The 19,498-nt window shown below is 38.6% G+C and overlaps 1 protein-coding gene across 1 annotated transcript in view; it reads right to left on the bottom strand.

The window, feature by feature from the left end:
* Positions 1-3,995: 3,995 nt before the first annotated feature.
* commd10 (COMM domain containing 10) overlaps positions 3,996-19,498 on the bottom strand; it is a 49,957-nt gene continuing 34,454 nt past the window's right edge. The window contains exons 6-7 of the mRNA XM_026322594.1: positions 4,833-4,892; positions 3,996-4,564 (exon numbers count right to left, since the gene is read on the bottom strand). Coding sequence (XP_026178379.1) covers positions 4,526-4,564; positions 4,833-4,892 — 99 coding nt within the window. The 3' untranslated portion in view covers positions 3,996-4,525. The remainder of the gene's footprint in view (positions 4,565-4,832; positions 4,893-19,498) is intronic.

Raw genomic sequence — 19,498 nt, 5'->3', positions numbered from 1 at the left:
AATAAATTATGCCATTAAAATTCAGACATCAAATATTGTGTGAACATGCTTTTGCATGCAGTGCCAATTGCACAGCTGTAGCTCTAGACAAGTGTCTGACAGAGTCAAAGGGAGAGGAGGTGACAAAACGAAGAAAAAGTTAACAGCATATTTAACAAAGCAACAATGTGACTGAAGTTAAAAAGAAATATGGAGTTCATAAAAAATTTGCATATAAAAAAACAACATGGTGGGTGTACCAAAGAAGGACAACTCTGCAGTAACAAGACGATTATCTACCTTCTATAAAATCAAATGCTGTTAAAAGAAAATTTATCATAACTGCAGATGATTTAGAAGTTGTCCATCTGATAAAATGGTTGAAATAGGTCGCAAATAGAGAATAAGGTATCATTGTGGAATAGACCAAAAAACTAAAGTGCATCTGTTTTATTGCTAATTTATTCCAATCTTGGTATCCCTGTTGGTAAACACAGTACCAACCGATTTCCCAAACCTCTCTGGACAGAACTCGTAGAGTGCCGATACAGCCTGAATCCAAAGTAATGCTTCAATAGCTTAATCATCCAATTTAAAAATACTGCAGGTGGATTCTCTATAATAGGATAAGAAACAATCTCATGCTCATCTTAAATGTCTTAAAGATGAACAAAATTAATGTTTAGCTCTCTATTGTAGAGCTCTGACTGAGCAGTGCTGCTGGTTAATGGTTGTGCTTATGTGAGAAGCTGCTCCTGCTCCTCATATACTTCAAAAAAATAAATCTGCTTCTCATCAAGCCTGGGCAGCTTCTTTTTTTCTGTTTGGCACTGCTCTTTGTTGGTAGACGCCACATGCTGCTAAAGACATTTGTCACATGAAGTGATGGCCAATGTGAATGAGAAGTATCAACAGATATAAAAGACTGTGTCCTAGAGACTGAAGAAATAAGTGACTGGGAGGGTTGTAGAAATCACTTCAGACTCACCAAGTACATCAGGAAAAATGCTGTTACATGTCAGTTTCAGATGAATTTCTTTATCACTGCAAAGTACTGCACAGTGCCTGAAAACATGTCCAAATGAATTACCACCCTAGGAAAGATTTGATTATAGTTGTCAGCTTTTGAAGGTCTTTTACATTTTGATACGCCGTGCCTTAGCATGGCTCAAGAAACAACATGTAACACATCAACTGAATGATGTACTGGCTGGTTCTGTTTGCAGACATTTACAGTAGTTACTTTTCAAGAAAATCACAAAGTTCAGGCATGTATGATGGATGTATGATCACGTAGCTTAATCAGTGTTGTGAATTTGAGGAACATGCAACGAACTTGCAATGACATGACATCCTCTTTAGCTCCTCGCCCCCCTTGGTTCTGTGAACCATGAAAACATTTTAATCAAACTATTACATTAAACCGGTGACTCTTAGTACAGTATACTGTAACATTTGTTATAATGAACCGAAATGCTGAGACAGTTTTAGAAACGTTGGCGATATTAATATTAAGGCTTAGCAGAAGGGTCACATTTCTGTTTAGTTAGTGTCCTTTTATAGCACCGCTTTCTGCTGGAGACCACTAAATATTTTAATAGCCAGACACACATAAGAGACAATGCTATGCAAAGCAGATTGTGCTTGACACGACACAGATTTATCTCGACTACGTCTCTGCTATTATTCACTTTTTATGATCTGTTCATAGCTTGCTTGTCCATTGTTAAAGAGTTGTTTCCCATAAAAGCACTATGGTACTATCAATGCAGCGTAATACTATTGTTGTGACTCTTAGCTGTTGTTCATCTTGTACAAAAGGCACTCATGATCGTGTCTCTGTTGTCTTTGTCTTCTTTGTCAAACAGGCACGAGACTGGCATAGTTGCACAGAGAATGGACACGTCAGTATACACAGACACACAAACAACTGTGCAGTGTCTATAGTCTGTACATAGCACAAAGGAACAGAGGTGTTCAGTACATATACAACCAGGTTTTTAACAAAGAATCTTGATTATTATAACTCACCATTGTCACTGAAAAGAAGCTACTCTTACTGGTGGCAGTTCACTCAGCAGTAACATGTTACTTCATCAGAAACGGTGAAAAAAGTAGCAACAGTCCGGTAACGCTGCAAACAAGAAGCTGAGCTGTTAACATTATGTACATTGCTTGTATAAGCTTGTATCCAATTTTATTCTGTTAGGAATAGGAATCGGGTCACTAAGCATCAGATGAATCTGACAGTGCTATTTTCTAGTGTGATCAAGCACAAGGTGAAGCTACAGTATGTTGCCTCTGACTTTATATATGTTTATGTTTGCCTTATTTGAGTTTCTGGTTGGGTCACCAACATCTGAAACAAACTTATTTTTAAAAAGCTTTCCCATTCACAGAACATCACAAGACCCTTGAGAGGGCTTTTAAAAAATGTTGTTTTCAGTGGTGGGAAACACCAGTTTAACATAGAAGGCCGGAGTGTGTAGAAACAAAGACGTGTTTTCTTGCTTTTGTGTATCCTAGAAATCAGCTCTCCGTGTCTGTGATCTGTAGCCAATGTCTGTAAACTCTGTAGGACTCAGCCTCATACTGAGTTAAGTCCATCAGACACTTATTAAAGCTTGAAAAGCAGAGGAATCCCTGACTAGCTGCTCTGCAAAAAACCACTGCATTTTGGGTGTGTGTGTGTGTGTGTGTGTGTGTTCATGTGGTGTCCAGTCGAACTTTGTTTGCCTCATCACACACACCAGAGCATGCAAACAGCTTTGACAAGTACACGGAGAGACACAACTCACCAGACGCAAATACACACACTCAGACACACACTCCTGCTATCTCTCACTGGGACTCTATGTGCTGTGTTCTGCCGGATCTCAGTGTGAGTCTCGGTGTGTCTCTCTTTCTTCTTGTCTTTTTTTTCAGGCGGCCATCTCTGCTTGGCCGTGCCATCTGTTCTCCATGCTGTGGAACATGGTGCTCCCTTAGGCTGCAGACATTTTCACATGGTGGCAAAAATTGTCAATTCAAGTTTTAAAAGAAAAAAAAAAAATAATAATAATCCAGAAGTGGCTTAAGATGTGGCTTAAACTCTATTACGGAACAGTTCAGGGACCCAATTAGTAATTTTCCAGTTTTATATTACAAATCACTGTTATTTGCTATATATTTGTCCATATGCATGTTTTATATGTGGATAGAATAAACAGAATCACATCAAGCTACAATACAGCACTGTTGATTGCATAAATAAATTAAATGAAATGTCTCAAAGGACTTAAAATCTGAAAAGGTCATGTGACAAATTGGTAGGTAAAAAGTTGGTAGGTAAGCAAATTTCTCTGTTAATATTTGTTTGTATTTTTAGACAATGATTTGTTTTTAGTTTTGTAAAACCAGCTTGCCTTGAATTTTAAAGTATTTTGAACAAAACTGAAAAGTATAAACGTAGGTAAGTATTGCCCCATAAAGATGGAAGAAGTTAAACCTGCACAGTAGGTAGGTTAACCATTAATTTATGTACATATATTAGGACATATGTAACTAGTAAACAAATGAATAATTGATTTCAGAGGAGTTATAAAGCCTCCTTACGAGCACACACATAAACAAGGAGGGACAGATCCCTACACACACACACATACTTGTATTTCTATCTTTGTGAGGACACTCATAGACATTCATTCCCTAGGCCCCAGCCCTAACCAAGACAATTAAATGCCTAACCCCAACCTTTATCCTAACCCTAATCTAAACCTAATTCTAATCCTTAACCCTCAAACAGAAGTCTGAAAAAAGTAAGCACCAGAAAAATGTCCTCACTTTGATAGAAATACACTTAAAATGATACTTACAAAGATAGAAGTACACGTACACACACACACACACACACACACACACACACACACACACACACATTGGAGGTCCATTGTGCCTCCCATAACTCCCATCTGTTGAACCAGCAGTCCAGGTTGGTCTTAATGAGAAATAATGAGCCTTCACTAAATAACAACAGCTTGGCTGGATTTCACCTCCAATTCAAATTTTATTGGAATGGCATAGATACTACCTCATTCTCCAAGTTACAAAATTAATTTGCTGAAACGTAAAAAGACTTTTGACATTTAATTTCCTTTCTCCCTGGGAACAAATACATTTTGAAGCCTATTGGCACATTTAAACATCTTATAACTAATTTATATTGCCATCAAAATTCAGTTACTGTTACTGTAGGGTATAGAAAAATGGCTGTGCTCTGCTAAGGAACAGTACAATTGAGTACAATTGAGTACAATTTATATTGATAAAGTTAATTTTCCCTACATCTCCCGACCAAATAAAAATTGATCAAACCAACCTCTGTACGTTATGAGCACAAACCTGAATTACAAGGAGCTCAAAAGGGAAGGAAACTCCTGACTTCAAACATGTTTCTCTAATAAATGAGAGCAAGAATGGAATTGCTAGTCTTCTAACAGCTGGCATAGCTGTCAGCAAAAAACACTAACAATGTGTGTTTGTGTGGCTGTACAAGAAGCACCAGACATCAAGTCAAGGAATCCAACTGGCCTTGCACCATTTCAAGCTGGAAGAGACAGAAGAAAAGGTTGAGTGCTTGGAAAAAAAGACGTACACAAAAGAAACACATAAAAATCAGGAGAGAAAGTCAGAATAAGAAAGATAAAAGATAAAATAGAGAGAGATAATAGGCAGATGGATTTTGTCAGGCAATGTCTGCCTGTTAGGATGACATAAGAAGATATACAAGATCTGTATCTGCATTGGGTATATAGGCAATGTAATGTATATATGTACATGCATGCAGCACACACATACATACACGAAAAACTAACCTTGTTGTAAAATTCAAGGAGCTTCTGGTGGTTAAACTCCACAAAGACATTTTCCTGAACCTGGAAAAAGAGAGAGAGAAAAGAAGGAGGTGGGGGAGGGGGGTCAGAGAGGCTACCAAACAAACTCCCCATCAAATAAGAAAAATAAGGCCAGTGATACACAAGAGCAACAGAGCAGAGGACAAAAAGCAGCGATAAGAGCACATGCATAAAAGTCATGACAAAAATTTCTTCAGTCGGCTCCTTGTGCTTTCTATAAAAACCTTCATTAATTATTACTGCTCTCTGACTAGTATCCATGATCCTCTTATCCAAGCCTTATCCATCAGCGCTTAAAAATAGACTGAAGGCAAAAATCACTGTCCACAGACTCATAGTGGCAAAAACCCATTACTCTTTCTCTGTTCTGTCTGGCGTAATTTTAAGTTACATGGTTTGCAGACCTGTGCGGCTAAGTACGTTCCAAAATGCTCAGCATAGGAATGAACAACATATTGTTTCAGTACTGACATCACAATGCACAGTCCAGTATTCTTGAAGCTTGTTATATCATTTTTCAGTTAAATGTGATTGATTTGAGTGACAGGGTATTGTAAGACAATATATGCTATATTCATGATGTGTTTATTCTTAAGTCCACTGAAAGCCTTTTGCTTTTTCTCTCTACTTTCTGAAAACTGAACAAAGCAAAAAAATAAACAAATAAAAAATAAATGTTAAAAAAAAAATCAAGAACAACCATTACTGAGCTGCTGTCATCATCATCTTCACCCCATCAGAACCAAAGGCTGAACAATAATCCATCTCCATGAGTAACCTTAATGGCAAGACACTTTATCAACACCCATCACTGAGAAAATAGCTATAATATGTGAAATGCTTTCTGGGTAGCTCAGAATAAGAAGGGCAGTTTTGTAGCCAACCAAAGTGCACTCACTGCCTTAACACCGACTGTCGATAATGGCACTGAACTCCTGGGTCCATTGAGGCGGGCAGGAGGACAAAAAAAAAAAAAAAAACGAAAACTGACAGACACAAAGAAACAAACAAGCAAGCAAAAGAAAAAAATAAATGTTGAAAGACACTGAAAACATGTGAGTTGTCTGATTGTGCTCTCACATCTACAGCTATCTTCCTTGCAGTTTGGTGCTTAGAGACTAAACAGGCTTCAGGGCTTGAAGCAAACTGGTTGGCTGGTTGGGTGGAGGGAGGCCATGTGTCATGGCAAATTAATGACAGAGATATTAATTAGAAGCAACATTAAAAGTCCATAAAGGAGAGCACAGAGGGAAAATGTTATCTCTTGTCAAAGCCCCCACTCCAGAGCAGCTTCACAGCACAAGGAGAATGTAGGACAGCCTTGAATTTAGATATGGCAGAGAGAGCACTGCAAGGACAGACTACGCTCGACAAGAAATACAACAACTTATCAAAGTGTTACCAAGTAATCAAAAATGAAAAGTAGATGCAAAAAAAGTACTTCTACAAGGTGATAAATAATTGCTCAGAGTAAACACAACTGTTGTTAAGAAATTATTCAAAATTAAAAAAATGCATGCATGCTGTTAGATTAGGTGAATGATGCACACACCCTGCAGTTCCAAAAGCACTGAGCTGTTTCTCAGTTCACACCACTCAGTATTTTATTGATCTCCACTGAGGCAAACACTGTTTATAATGAGGAGAAACCTGTGCTGCATAATCAGTTATTTGGGTTAATGGTGTTATTTGGGTCTTTGGTGTGCTGGGGTCACAGTAAAATCCCTAGCAGAGTTTAAAAAGGAAATAAACACTCATCAGCCAACTTATCTGTCTCTATTATTGTCTGACAGAGGTGAGACAGGGGGCAACTGAAAATGCAGTTTCAGTGTGTGAAATACGATGTCGATCAAAACCAAGCCACAAAAAAGTGAAGACAACAAACCCGACTGTTATGCTTCCTGCCTGTTACACAGGGGTTGAGGATGAAAGTGTGATTTTGTGTGAGATTGTGCTTATGTGAATGTGAGATTGACAGATGAGAATTTCCAGGTACAACTGGGTGTGTATGAGAGACAGAGAAAGTGTTTGTCTTGAGAACATATGCACCAGGGTGAGTGTGTATGTGTGCGTGTGCATGTGTGCGTGCGTGCATGTGCATGTTTGGCCCATCCCATTGTTCCTCAGGGTTGAGATTTTGCCAGCCAGTAACCCAACAAGGCTCTGACAGATCTAGGCTAACACTAATGGGGATAGCATACATCTTCTCCATCATCAGAGTCCTATACTACCAATACGCACACACATACACACAGGCAAGTCTCATCTGTCTCAGTTCCAAAATGTTGTGTGTCAAGAAACAAAAAACACAATTAATCCATGAAGATAATCATGAACTCACTTGCAAATGGTTTACAGTATGGGTTGCACATTTAATGAGATCTAAGACATGCAATAGCATAAATGAACAAAAGAAAAATAAACTCAGAAAATAAATAAAGGAAATTTCTCCAATCATTCAACATCTGCTGAAATGTGCTGCTGCAGTTCTTAGTAAAGAGATCATAGAGTTTGACAAAGGTATCTGTGCAAGTCCCTAGAGTAGCAAACAAAGCCAGGAAGTGACAGATGTAAGAGAAGAACTACAGTATAACCCAAGAGCATCCACTGGTGACTGGTAATAATAACCATGTCACCAACATTTCAGGAGTTCTCACTTTGAGTTTTACTGAAATCAAGTGGTAAATAATCTGTCTGAGACTCTGAAGATGCAATGTCCTTGTTTCAGACACTGTTTTGGCCCAGACCTAAATATCTAAACAATTACATTTTTTTTTTACAGACATTTATGGTCCCCAGAGGATGAAGCCAACTGTCTGCAGTGCTTTACCTGCCTTTCCTCTAGCAGGACCATGGTTGACAATTTTGTTATTTCATGAACATTTTCCAAAACTCTAGATTGACATGAAATCTTCTACATATCTATTGTGCCCAGAGGATAAATCCTAATATCTCTGGTCTACAAAATGGCTTGATATTAATGGTACAAAGTGAAGTATATGCATAACTGCTAGTTGCATTTCCAGGCAATCAGACGCAGATATATTCATAGTGAATTTTGCTGATCTTCTGTAAAGTGTCCATGAGTTTTGCAGAGTTAGTGTGTTAATAACAGTCCCATGTTTTCAGAAGTCTGAAAGAAGTCTGCCATTAACACACTAACACTGGAAAGACAAACGACAGCCAGAGTACAAAAACAAAATCCATGTTGCAGCATATTAAATCGGACCAAACTCTTTCAATAAACGGGTGCAAAACTGAACAAGTGCACTCCGTGTAAGCTCAGGAAGCAACTCATCTGGTGTCACCTAGATGAGCAACCGGTAGCTACTCTACTGAAACCACCTTTATGTTTTTTTAAGCTTTAAGAGGTTTTTGCTTTCTTCAACAAACCAATCACATGTATTCCAATAAATAACAAAATGACACATTCATCTTTGCTTTTGTCCCATTAAGTGGTTACTGATGTCACTAATGTCAGTTATATAAGACAGTAGTGTACAGGATGGAGCAATGCTTTTCTCATACCACAGGGAGTCTGTGTGAATGAGGCTGGATAGATGCAAAAAAAAAAAAAAAAAGCACTCTTCATCAATTATTTGCGTCATTGCAGTAAAGAATAACTTGGATTTAAAACACTTGTCAAAGGAGTGATTTTCCCTGAGCATTTCACAAAAGCTGAAGTTCTTACTTCTCACTGATAAAGGCAAATAAAGGCAGAGTGGGAATAAAGAAAGAGGGAGAGACAAAAAACAAAGTGGAGGAGGAGAGAAATAGAAACAGACATATGAGAGAAATGCAGCAATGTGAAAACCAAAGGAGAAAGTGAAGAGAAACAGTGACAACTGAGGTAACCCAAAAGAGCTTTCATTGTAACAAACAAGCAAAAGCATCTCAAACATGAATCTATAACGAATCCTCTGCGAGAAAGTGTGTATCTTATATCCAGGTATGTCGCCTGAAATCTAATATATCAACAAAGTTCTCTATAAACTACCAAAGAAAGAGAAAGAGGTGCGGAACAACACTTTTTTAAAAAGAGTTTGTGTGAAGTTCCTGGCTGGGGGAATCTTAAAATATGCATGACAACGTCCATACCAGGCAGACATGGAGTGAAGCAAATCAGTCTCAAGTGTTGACAACAAGTGCCAATCAATCTTCTGCCATATAGTCAAATGACTGTCTGAAAGTTTATGTGTATCTTGCAGAAATGGAGAGAAGTTTCTGAGTTGAGCTGTACAGTATGTGCATATATAGCACTGTGAAGATTTCCATCTGAGAATTCAAAAACCACTGTCACTCAGTTCTGCTCCTACACAAGCCGTATGTCTCAGTATCATTAAATACTCTCCACCATACAATAACACGATGAATTTAGTTCAGTGTACTTTTATCATTGTTAGGGAACATCACCATTTTCACTTGCTTTATTTTTCACTTGAATCTATACCTTTCATTTTGTGGGTTGTGCACCTAATTCTGCTTGTTTTCTTCACTGCCTTTCATCTTTTCTCCTTCCTGCACGTTGTCACCTCTGTTCTTAGAACTCCAATATAGATAGCTTACTTGCTTGCATGCATTCAGTCCTGCATTAAGAAAATTCTCTTTTGGTTTTCTCTTACAGAAACAAGTCAGGATTCAGGAGGACCTGTTCACAGTAAGTGATATCCATCCATTTGAATTCATAATACCATGAGCTAAGCTAAACAGTTAAAATGTATAGCATTGTATATGTATAGCAGTAGTTGCTACAGCTACAGCTGCATCACTGTTCATACAACTGTAAAATGCAGAGCTGATTTTGGTCATTTAAGGTCAATCTGTTGCTAGTCCAAGCAGTTCCATTCAGTTCAGTACAAAACTAGTCTACACAGGCACTGCACGTAAGGTTAATAGCTCAGCAGCCCATTATTTCCAACAGAGATGTCAGATTGTGATAGGTTCTGTAGCTTTAGTGGTCATTTAATACATGTGTAACAAGGAAATAACAGCTACACTTGCAACAAAAGCTCTCAGTCAAAAGTAAGTAGCTCCACTGCTAAAAGTTACTGATAAGGTCGGGCACAATGGTGAGTCAGTATTCTCAGCTACAAGATGATGTTTCTAGGTGTTGCAGCAAAGGTGGAGCCAAGTCCAGCTTTTCTGTGTCAAGACTTTTGCTGTATTATTGGTCTAATGTAAAAAGCTAAAGAGGGATGATTCCTGCTAGTACAACTCATTGTTGAGACACATTTCCCTTAATCAAGGACCTACTCTGCCAAACATGTGTGGGAAATGAAGTCAGTCCCTTCACTGCGGTTGTTTTTATCACATTACCAAAAATGTATTAGTTACAGTCACAGCAGCTCTTAATTAGCAGAAAAAAACATTTTCATGTCCTATTGGTAATTACACAAAGTGTAAAGTTTGTGAATTTTTAGGCCTTGATATATTCCACTTGGCACTCCGACTGACATAAATGTTTCAACAAATGCATTAAACCCACTGATGTTGACAGTTCTGCATAAGAGTAAAATTAAAATGATATTTAGGCAACCACAATTAGCACTTCTTCCAAAGATTTTTCCAAAATGTGCTGCAGTTTTCCCTGCCTGACTAAAATGAATGAATATAAACATGTTGCAGTGTAAAAGTCAACAATAAAAAGGAATCATTCTGCCTTTCTGCTTGTCATTATAACACTAGCATTACTGTGAATCATCAGCAAAAGAAATTACGGCTACAATCTTGCCAGCTCAAGCAATCTACAGAAATAGGATATTGTGCAGTACAATTAATGTGACTTAGACATTTTGGCCAATTGGAGCTACTGTATCTGCCACTGCCTGGTCACTGTTTTCGCTTAACAGAAAGAAATCTTAACAAATCATGAAAGCCAAAGAGACTAAGAGAGCTTAAATTTTGTGCAAAATGCACAAGAGGTTGAGCTGTCAGATCTTGGCAACTTTTACCCCTTCTATGCTCTACACAAACACGTACACTCATAACTAATACACCCTTCCTTTTCCTTCCTGCTTTACAGTAACTTGCACACAAAACACAGAGTTTCTTAAGCTTCACAACACATCCTGACCGTTGTTAATCAACAAAAACCTACAGCCGACAAAAAACCTGATGAGTGAGTGACTGCTGGTCTATCTTTCTATTTGGTCTATGAAGTTGTTGGCATGGTTCACTGGTTGACTATCTGTCTGTCTGTCTGTCTGTCTGTCTGTCTGTCCGTCCGTCCATCAATTTACAGGAACCACAATCATCGTGGTTTGTCAGTTAGCTTAGAATACGTGCACGTCTGCCAACCTGTCTGCCAGCCTACATTCACAAGCTTCCCTGGGTGGCTGAGCTACATTCTGCCATCTTGATGATGGATGATCAGTGGGGGTTATTATTTTATCAGGACATGAGAAGAGGTGTCTGTCACTGGGCATGCAGACAGGTGACAGCACAAATAAAACAGTGACATGAAGACATCATGTAATATTTTCCACAAACAGGTAATTATTGAGAATAAACTGCCATCTCATCAATCACTCACATTCATTTTAATCCCAAATGAAGTCAAATGAAAACTCAATTTTCTGTATGCAAGTTAAACTAACAGCACAAAAAACCCCCACATCTGTAGCTTTGATTTCAAAGATTGACACATAAAGTAAAAGTGGACGCTTATAAATGTGTGCTTGGTGTGCATGAGTACAGTGTGTTTGTGTGTGCTGCATAGCTGTCTGTTGCAAAAAACAGACTGACAAAAGCAGCTGTTCTGTCAACACAGTCTTTTAATGTCTCAATACAATTTTTTGTTTAACTTAGTTCTACCGGTGTGTCCCTTCACTTTTATATTAGATGTGTGTCTGCCTAGTTGTCTGTAGATCATCAGCACTGTCGAGGATTGAAAAGTCTGAGCCACCTGATTCTGAAGGAGAACACAGATGGACAATTAGAGACAGGTTAAAGCATCATGTCATGAGAAAACCTGATACCAAATTGGCCTAAGCAATATTATTATTACTATCATTATTATTATTAAACTTTAAGCTGCAGAAGGCTAATCAAACTAAATGTCATATATCAAACATTTAGCATCTTCTCTAAGTTTAATAAATAAAAAGACAGTAGCAAGGCAATTACAGTATGGTGTCTATTAGCACCCAAAGTGTTCAAAATGTCATGATCTATTTGAAGCAGCATATCTCCAACTCAGGTATGCTGCTGAGGCAGGCACTTAGAAAGCGAGCTGACAGGCTATTATGAGTGTGTGTTTATAAAATATGGACTCCTGGAACTTGCAGTAAGTTGTTCGTAGTGGATGTAATGAGTCTTCTTCCTCAGTAGTGCTTTTTAGTAGTTTTGTAGTAGTTCCACTGTTCGCTTGTGTTTTCTCAGAAAGCAACCTACTAATGAGGTTTATGTAAGATAATGCAGCTTACTTTCACTGTTACTGAAACAGCAACTGTAAAAAATATAACTATTACACAGCTAATTATAACTGTTACATTTAATTAATAACAAAAATAATATTATTGGTCAATAAATGCTGCTTTTAAATGTTTTACTTTGTGTGAAGTTCGATCATTCTTCAGTTTGTAAACGGCTGTAAATTGTAAGGAACAAAACATATTTCCTTTCATGCTCATAAGCAGTTAATGAACTTTGGTTCTTTTACTTTTTTCGTAACTTGTAATGTCCTACTATTTGACAAAACAGTCCAAAATGGCACAATATAATTGTGAAAACATGAATATGAGAAGCTACATTTCCACAACAACATGGCAAAATGCATCTGCTGAGGAAAATCACGGGACAGGAATGAAGGTCTCAGAGGAGCTAAATGGATCTTGATATGAGATTGTTGTCTTAGTTATTTAGCTATCACTTTACAGAGAACAGATTTAAACCTATATGTAGTTATAAGAGTAGTGATAGTGAAAGAATGTGGTATTTACACCTGATTGTTTTTTTTTGGGTAACATTATATTACTTAATTCAATTATACAGTAGCTAAATTGTGAAGCCACAGTACATGCATGTATTGTTGGGTATCCACTGCAATCATAAAATAAAGATTTTTCTTCTATAATTGCCTGTACTAGTCCACAAGATTCAGCTCATCTCATGTGTCAGTTTATTGGTTTCTCATCTGTGGAATAATTCAGCAAGTTAAAAAAAAACATGTTTAATCTTCCCATGACCCTTTGAGCCCAGAGTCGTTCAGAATAACAGCCCTTAGGAGCCACACATGGACTGTGCATTGATGCTGAAAAGGGGGCACCATGAACTGGCATCCACATCCACAGCAGCGCCCTGCAGCCACCACATAGTGACAGACACAGAACCTCAAAACGTCAGCCATTCACTAAAAGCCTGTCGACTACAACAAATAAGAGCTGTCAAACACAAACACTGGAAACTGTCAATCACCTCTGGTACTTATAACAGAAATGAGAGCACACAGATATGTGCACACATACGGTTTCACACAAGCACACACAGACACAGGCCTATTTTCCTTAATATAAAGAGAAGAGAAGAGAATAAAAATCTGTCAGAGGAACGACGTACAAGAGACATGATGGAAAACCCTTGGAGTACACTACAGGGCCTCCAAAAAACATGTAAAGGGGTCCATATATGATTAGTTTTTCTAATTTCAATCATTTGCAGAAAATACTTGGGAATGAACTGCCCTAGAACATTTCATTAGTCTAAAGATTTCATTCCTCTTAACTTTTTCTTCCTTTATTAACAGGCCTTTTGATAATATGCTCATCTACCAAAACTCTGAAAACCGCAGGGTGTAAATAACTGCAAAGAAGAGTAGAGTGTACTCTGCTACACTGGGGAGACAGTGGGAACTTTGACAACAATCAAAAGCAAAACAAGGCAGGCAAAACAATAAACAAACCAGGGCTTTTGCTTTGTTTTGAGCTGAGACAGGCGCTGGAAGGAGGCAGCAGGTTCTAGGCCTGACAGGATGAATTCCTGAAAACACACCAGGAGACACACACACACACACACACACACACACACACACACACAGAGCTGCAAATATACAAATGTAAGGGTAAGAGGACATCAAATAAAAACATTCATTTGCACTTTTGTGTTTCTTATCAACATAATACAAATTGTCTATCCATTACTTTAGCTAAATATTTCAACCATTCATCGATCACCAATAGCTTTAAGAGATTATTTGTTGCTAGTAGCTCATCATTTTAAGTTCTCTGCTGCACTTTCAAACGAAACATATTAATATATGGCAACTGATTCAACTTGATGCTGGTTAGTGTAAATTTACTAGTTTATTAGTTGAGCTCTACACATATCTGCTGGTGACAGAAGTGCTTCCTAGGATACAAGTACCACTTGTTTGGAAACATCACACTAACACACAAAAATCACAAGTTTACAGACACACACACAAATACGATGCTGTCTGACTGTGACCTCCCACACGTCACACACACCAGGATGCTTCATAATCACTATCCCATGGCTGCAACAGCATGAGAGGAAGGCTTTCTGTCTCCTTCTTCCTGGTGAGGTGATTATGTCTGCCTGTCCTTCTGTCATTTTCTCTCCATCTCTTCTTGGCAAGACACATCACCCAGTCTTACAGTATTCCTTTCCTTTATGTCTGTACAGTAAGTTGCCTCAGCTTCTGTCTCCCCTTGCATTAAGTGAGGCCTTTTTATAAACAACCCATCAGTGAGCTGTCCATCCGTAGCCTGGCTGTGGACTGACATTTATTAAGAGGCAGCCTTGCCCGCAGTCTCCCTGCCTCTCTCCGCATCCCCACATGAATACAGAGAGCCAATTAGAGGAGGAACAGGGCATATGTCTACATGCTCGGAGCAGCTAGGCCACAAACACAAATGCCCAAACAAGGAGAGTGGACAGATGGAGGGATAGATGGGGGAAGAAAAGGAGACAGAAAGGAGAGGAGAGGAGAGGCAAACTTTTGAAAACATCTCATAAATAGTTCTGCTAGAAAAAGCTCCTTTGACGAACACAACCTTAACAGTGAATTTTTGATGAAATGGGAACACTACCTACTGTGCTTAACGGGTGCTCTAACAAAGGTAGAAGACTTTAAGTGCATTGTGAATTTAAGTGACATAAAACACTTTCAAAATAAAAACACAACATCTTTATTCAACACATTAAACACTAGTGCATCCTGCAAAGGCAAATTGTGCAGCAAACCCTCATTCAGAAATGATGAAGCTTGACATTTATGAGCAGCAGGAGGTACAGCCATTACCAGGGCTAAACAAATAACATCCTTGATGGTGGTCTGAACAGGATGACAGCTATTTTGCCTATTGGTTTTGTCTCACATGAATGAGGTCACCCAAGTCCTGTCTATGCAGTTTGTGTGCATGTGCTTGTTCATTATTTGTTTGTATGTGTGTGATGTCCATCCACCTCCCCATTTAGAAAACACCACATCCTATGTTGTGGTTCGAGACAATGGGAACATGTCTAGAACTTACTCCCACATCCGCCTCTTGAATTTTCACATGCTTAGCAGCAAGACACAGTAGTCTACAACCAGAACACGAGTGAGACTTACTGAGGATGATGATCTAAATGTGAGGGATTCACATCATTTACCATTGGGAGGAGACAGGAACACAAAACAAAAAAACAAGAAAAAACAAAGTCATTTTAGACCTGGCACCTAGTTGGGTTCCTCTGTCTGTTATAGTAATTAATGGTGGCCTTTCATTTACTGTATAGACCTCCGTTTTGGAAAAGTTCCATGTTGATTTTACTGTTATTAATAGAGGAGCATGGCATTGTTGCATCTGGCATGTAAGGCAACAGAAGGCAAAACAGGAAGATTATTGCATGCACCAGGTGAGACTGTTTACAAAAACACGCCAAGGAAAGGATCCTGTTATTGGCACATCAACGTCCAGTCATTTTTACAAATCTTGGTGCACAAGTCTGCCTTCAGTGTCATATCTCATGCTTCGAAAACATTACATGATCAATGTCATTTAAATTACAAGTAGCTGAGTAGTGAAAGAAATAGTCACACCTTCAACTTGTAATTCTGTGAATATCTGACAGATGATCTCACCCTCTTGGTGAAAAGGCCTAGAGACATTGATTTAAGTGCTGCACAGTATTTGCATCAGTTTCTTGGCTCTATATCTAGCAGTATAGGTATTACACTAATAAAAATATTAATGTGTGTAAAGTCAACATACATAAAATGGGTCACAAAAACAGAAACCGTTATTTAGTGCAGTCATTATGAATGTTACCAGCTGCACCTGGACAATACAGGTCACACCATGTGTGTGACAATGGTCTAAAGGTTTATAAAGCATGCGATGGAATAAAGATGGACACATAAAGAAGAGGAGACAGCAACAGTGGTGTTGAATCTGGGAGGACAGATTGGCCTGTGTTGGAAATCATGTGTCAAGTTCCACAGTTAATGAAATTAAAAAATAATACAGAATCTCTCTGTACTGTCCAACACAGTTGCCTGTTTCAGTGTGGAATGTCCTCTACTCACTATATCCCATCGTACACATACATGAATGCACCCACGCAAACAAATACACACACATACAGTAGATACTCTTTTTGTGCTTGCGTGTGTGTCTTTCCGTTGTACACACACAGCTGTCAAGTCTCTAGGTGGGAAAGGGTGGGATTTTCACACGCCTCACTCCCCAGAGCCCATTCAGTACAGTACGCAGCATGGCAGCAGCACGCACACACACACACACACACACACACACACACACACCCTCACACACCCTCACACACACACACACACACACACACACACACACACACACACACACACACACACACACACACACACACACACACACACAAAGCCTGGGATTGTCTGCACCCAGTGGGCTACTCACTTAACTAGAATGACAGAAACAGGCTGAAGCATGGATGCAGATACATACACAGGCTCACTACAGACGTGTGTGAACACACGCACGCTGCATTCAGAGCCTTTCTGAGAAGCATATAGAACTAACGCTTTGTCTTTTTGGGGCCCGCAGTGAATACAGACACATGAAAGGACAAAATCACTATACAATTAACTCATTCCTTAACTAACTGACTGATTTATTAGAAAAATTAATTCAGTCCAGAGCACCAAAAATATTATGTCTATCAACCTGTGAAGAAGCATTAAAGTTAAATGCAGTTTCACTTTGATTGTTCTCCTGTGGTGTCATAAAGGGAGTTTTGATGAATTCTGAACAGTTAATTCATAAATAATAGCCAATGCCACCACTCAGGGCCTTAAAAGAAATAAATGTTTGACTGACACTTACTGTTCATTTAATAAAAGATTCTGTTCTGCTTGTTTTATTAAGCCTGGAAGTAGAAAAAAACCCATTCTGTATCTCTCTGACAGTTTCTTTCAAGAAATGTGCTGAAAGGAACGAAGAAAATGGATAAACAGTCCAGAGAGGCAGTTGAGTTACAATTAGTCACTATGATTCTAATTCATTTTTTAATTGTGTTATTTATTCTTTTAATATGAGCGCACACTGCATTTTTGTTTAGTTTTTTTTTTTTTGCAACAAGTAGGGCTCTTTTTTTTCATTTAAATCCAAGCACACCCATAGTATATTTCTCATTCTTTCCTTGTCTTCTTCAAATCCTCTTAACATACACAAAATGTCCACTTGAATAGTAGAGAAGAGCATAATATAAATATAACAGTGAGCTTAATAGTGATTTAACAGAATGTTCGCAGCACATCAGCCTCAAACCACTAGTATTATGGATGGCTTGGCTATTGCTAAATCTATGTCTCAAACAAGGCAGCAAATGAAACATGTCTGGCAGTATTTGTTCGATATAATAGAAGCTTTGAAGTTGTGACCTCCTCTGTGAAAAACTCTTCTACTGATTCCGATCTGCCTTGTATTTTGTTCTGTAACCAGCCAAATGTTAATACTCATCCCCCATGGACAGATGCCGTAAGATTTACCCAAATTAAAGATGCAAGATGAGCAATTTGGTCACACAGTTCATTTCTCAAGGCATAAATATCTCATGAACGGATATGCTTTCAAAGTGTTCGTATTGCTGGGGTAATAAAACACTATTGGGAAAAAAGTCAACTTATGAGTGTATAAAGTGCAAAGCTGCATCTATCAATCTAAAGCCAAGTCCAGTCAAAAATGGCAGATTACTACTTGTTCTTCCAGATTTTTGTGAAATATGTATCCCTGAATTGGCTTTTAGTATTTGGCTGTAGATGTAGCTCATGGGTACAAAAACGCAATGTGGATTTGTCACCAATACAAATACAAGCTAAAAGAGACATTTGTCAGCTAGTGATGAGGTCTCTGCTGATCTCCGTATATAAAGCCATAATAAACAAACTGCCAAAGTCAGCAGAAGAAAAACTACTCATTGCCTCCACACTTAAGCTTTGAATATATTGTTTTTGAGGACGAATGTGAAACTACATCAGAATAGGATAAATCTGGCTCACATCTTGCAGGGTGCGTGCACTTGTGGTGCTTCAGAGGCTGCATGGTAACATCTCTGCCCCTTAGTGGGCTTTGTATGCTAACTGACAGTGACTGGGACTGGCACACCACCACCACATCCTCTATGCACGCCTTGCACTGCTTAAGCAGCCCTAACTTGAATGAAAAACATTTCTATGCAAGTGTAAAAGCTCAACATACATACATACACATACACACAAACACACCATCAACTTTTATAGGGTTAAAGTTAGTGGAGTGCTTTTGTGGTAACACTGACACTTCTGAACTTATATGACAAATGCTCTATGACAAATTCGTCTCCTCCCACTCTGTTCCCCGCTGCCCTGAACTTCCCTCTCATGAGGTAGAGCCACATTATTATTCAACCACACGGGAATCGCTCCCTCCCTTCCCGGGGGAAATATGACAGCTCCTCAACCCCTCTATCCTCCTCTCTCCTTTCTGTGGTCAGTGTTGAATAGAAACAGAGCCTGGTTCTGATCAGCCATCTAGTCAGCGTGTCTACAATGCGTCATCTGACATATGCTGTGGTTGCTGGTTTCTCCATGGCCTTGCAGCCTAAAAGCCTCAATGAATATAGAATAAATAAATGCTTCTCTCATTAATTTGACACGTTGCCATTGCCTCATGTAAATATGTATTCCTAGTGCCTAAAGATTATTACAGAAACCACTAATTCAAGCTTTCAGCCCTGAGTATTTTACCTTAAAACAAACACCACTATGTCAGTTTTGGTTGGCTGATTTTTGCTTAATCATTTTCTTTCCTAATAACTGTTCTTAGATCCAACTTCATGTATCGGCCAGCATCACCTAAAGCTGAGCCAACGGCAGCACGAAGATACTGACACACACCATGCCATATACAAAAAAAGTGAATACATTTCTAATACACTAATCTGGGGCACTCTCCTCATCTTTCTTTAAGAAGAATACTTATTGATGTTTCAGGTCACACATCACCACTGTATACATTCACTTCATAATGTATTCAGACTTTTTGCCCATCAACCTAAACTCAATAACTCATAATGACAAAGTGAAGGCATGTTTTGACAAACTTTGTAAAGTTCAAGAAAATCCCAAACTAAAATCAGGTGTTGTGGTGGAG

Source organism: Mastacembelus armatus, chromosome 9 (assembly GCF_900324485.2).
Source record: "Mastacembelus armatus chromosome 9, fMasArm1.2, whole genome shotgun sequence".
Taxonomy (NCBI): Eukaryota; Metazoa; Chordata; class Actinopteri; order Synbranchiformes; family Mastacembelidae; genus Mastacembelus; species Mastacembelus armatus.
The sequence above is the reverse complement of the archived record's forward strand: the minus strand, read 5'-3'. Positions and strand labels throughout refer to the sequence as shown.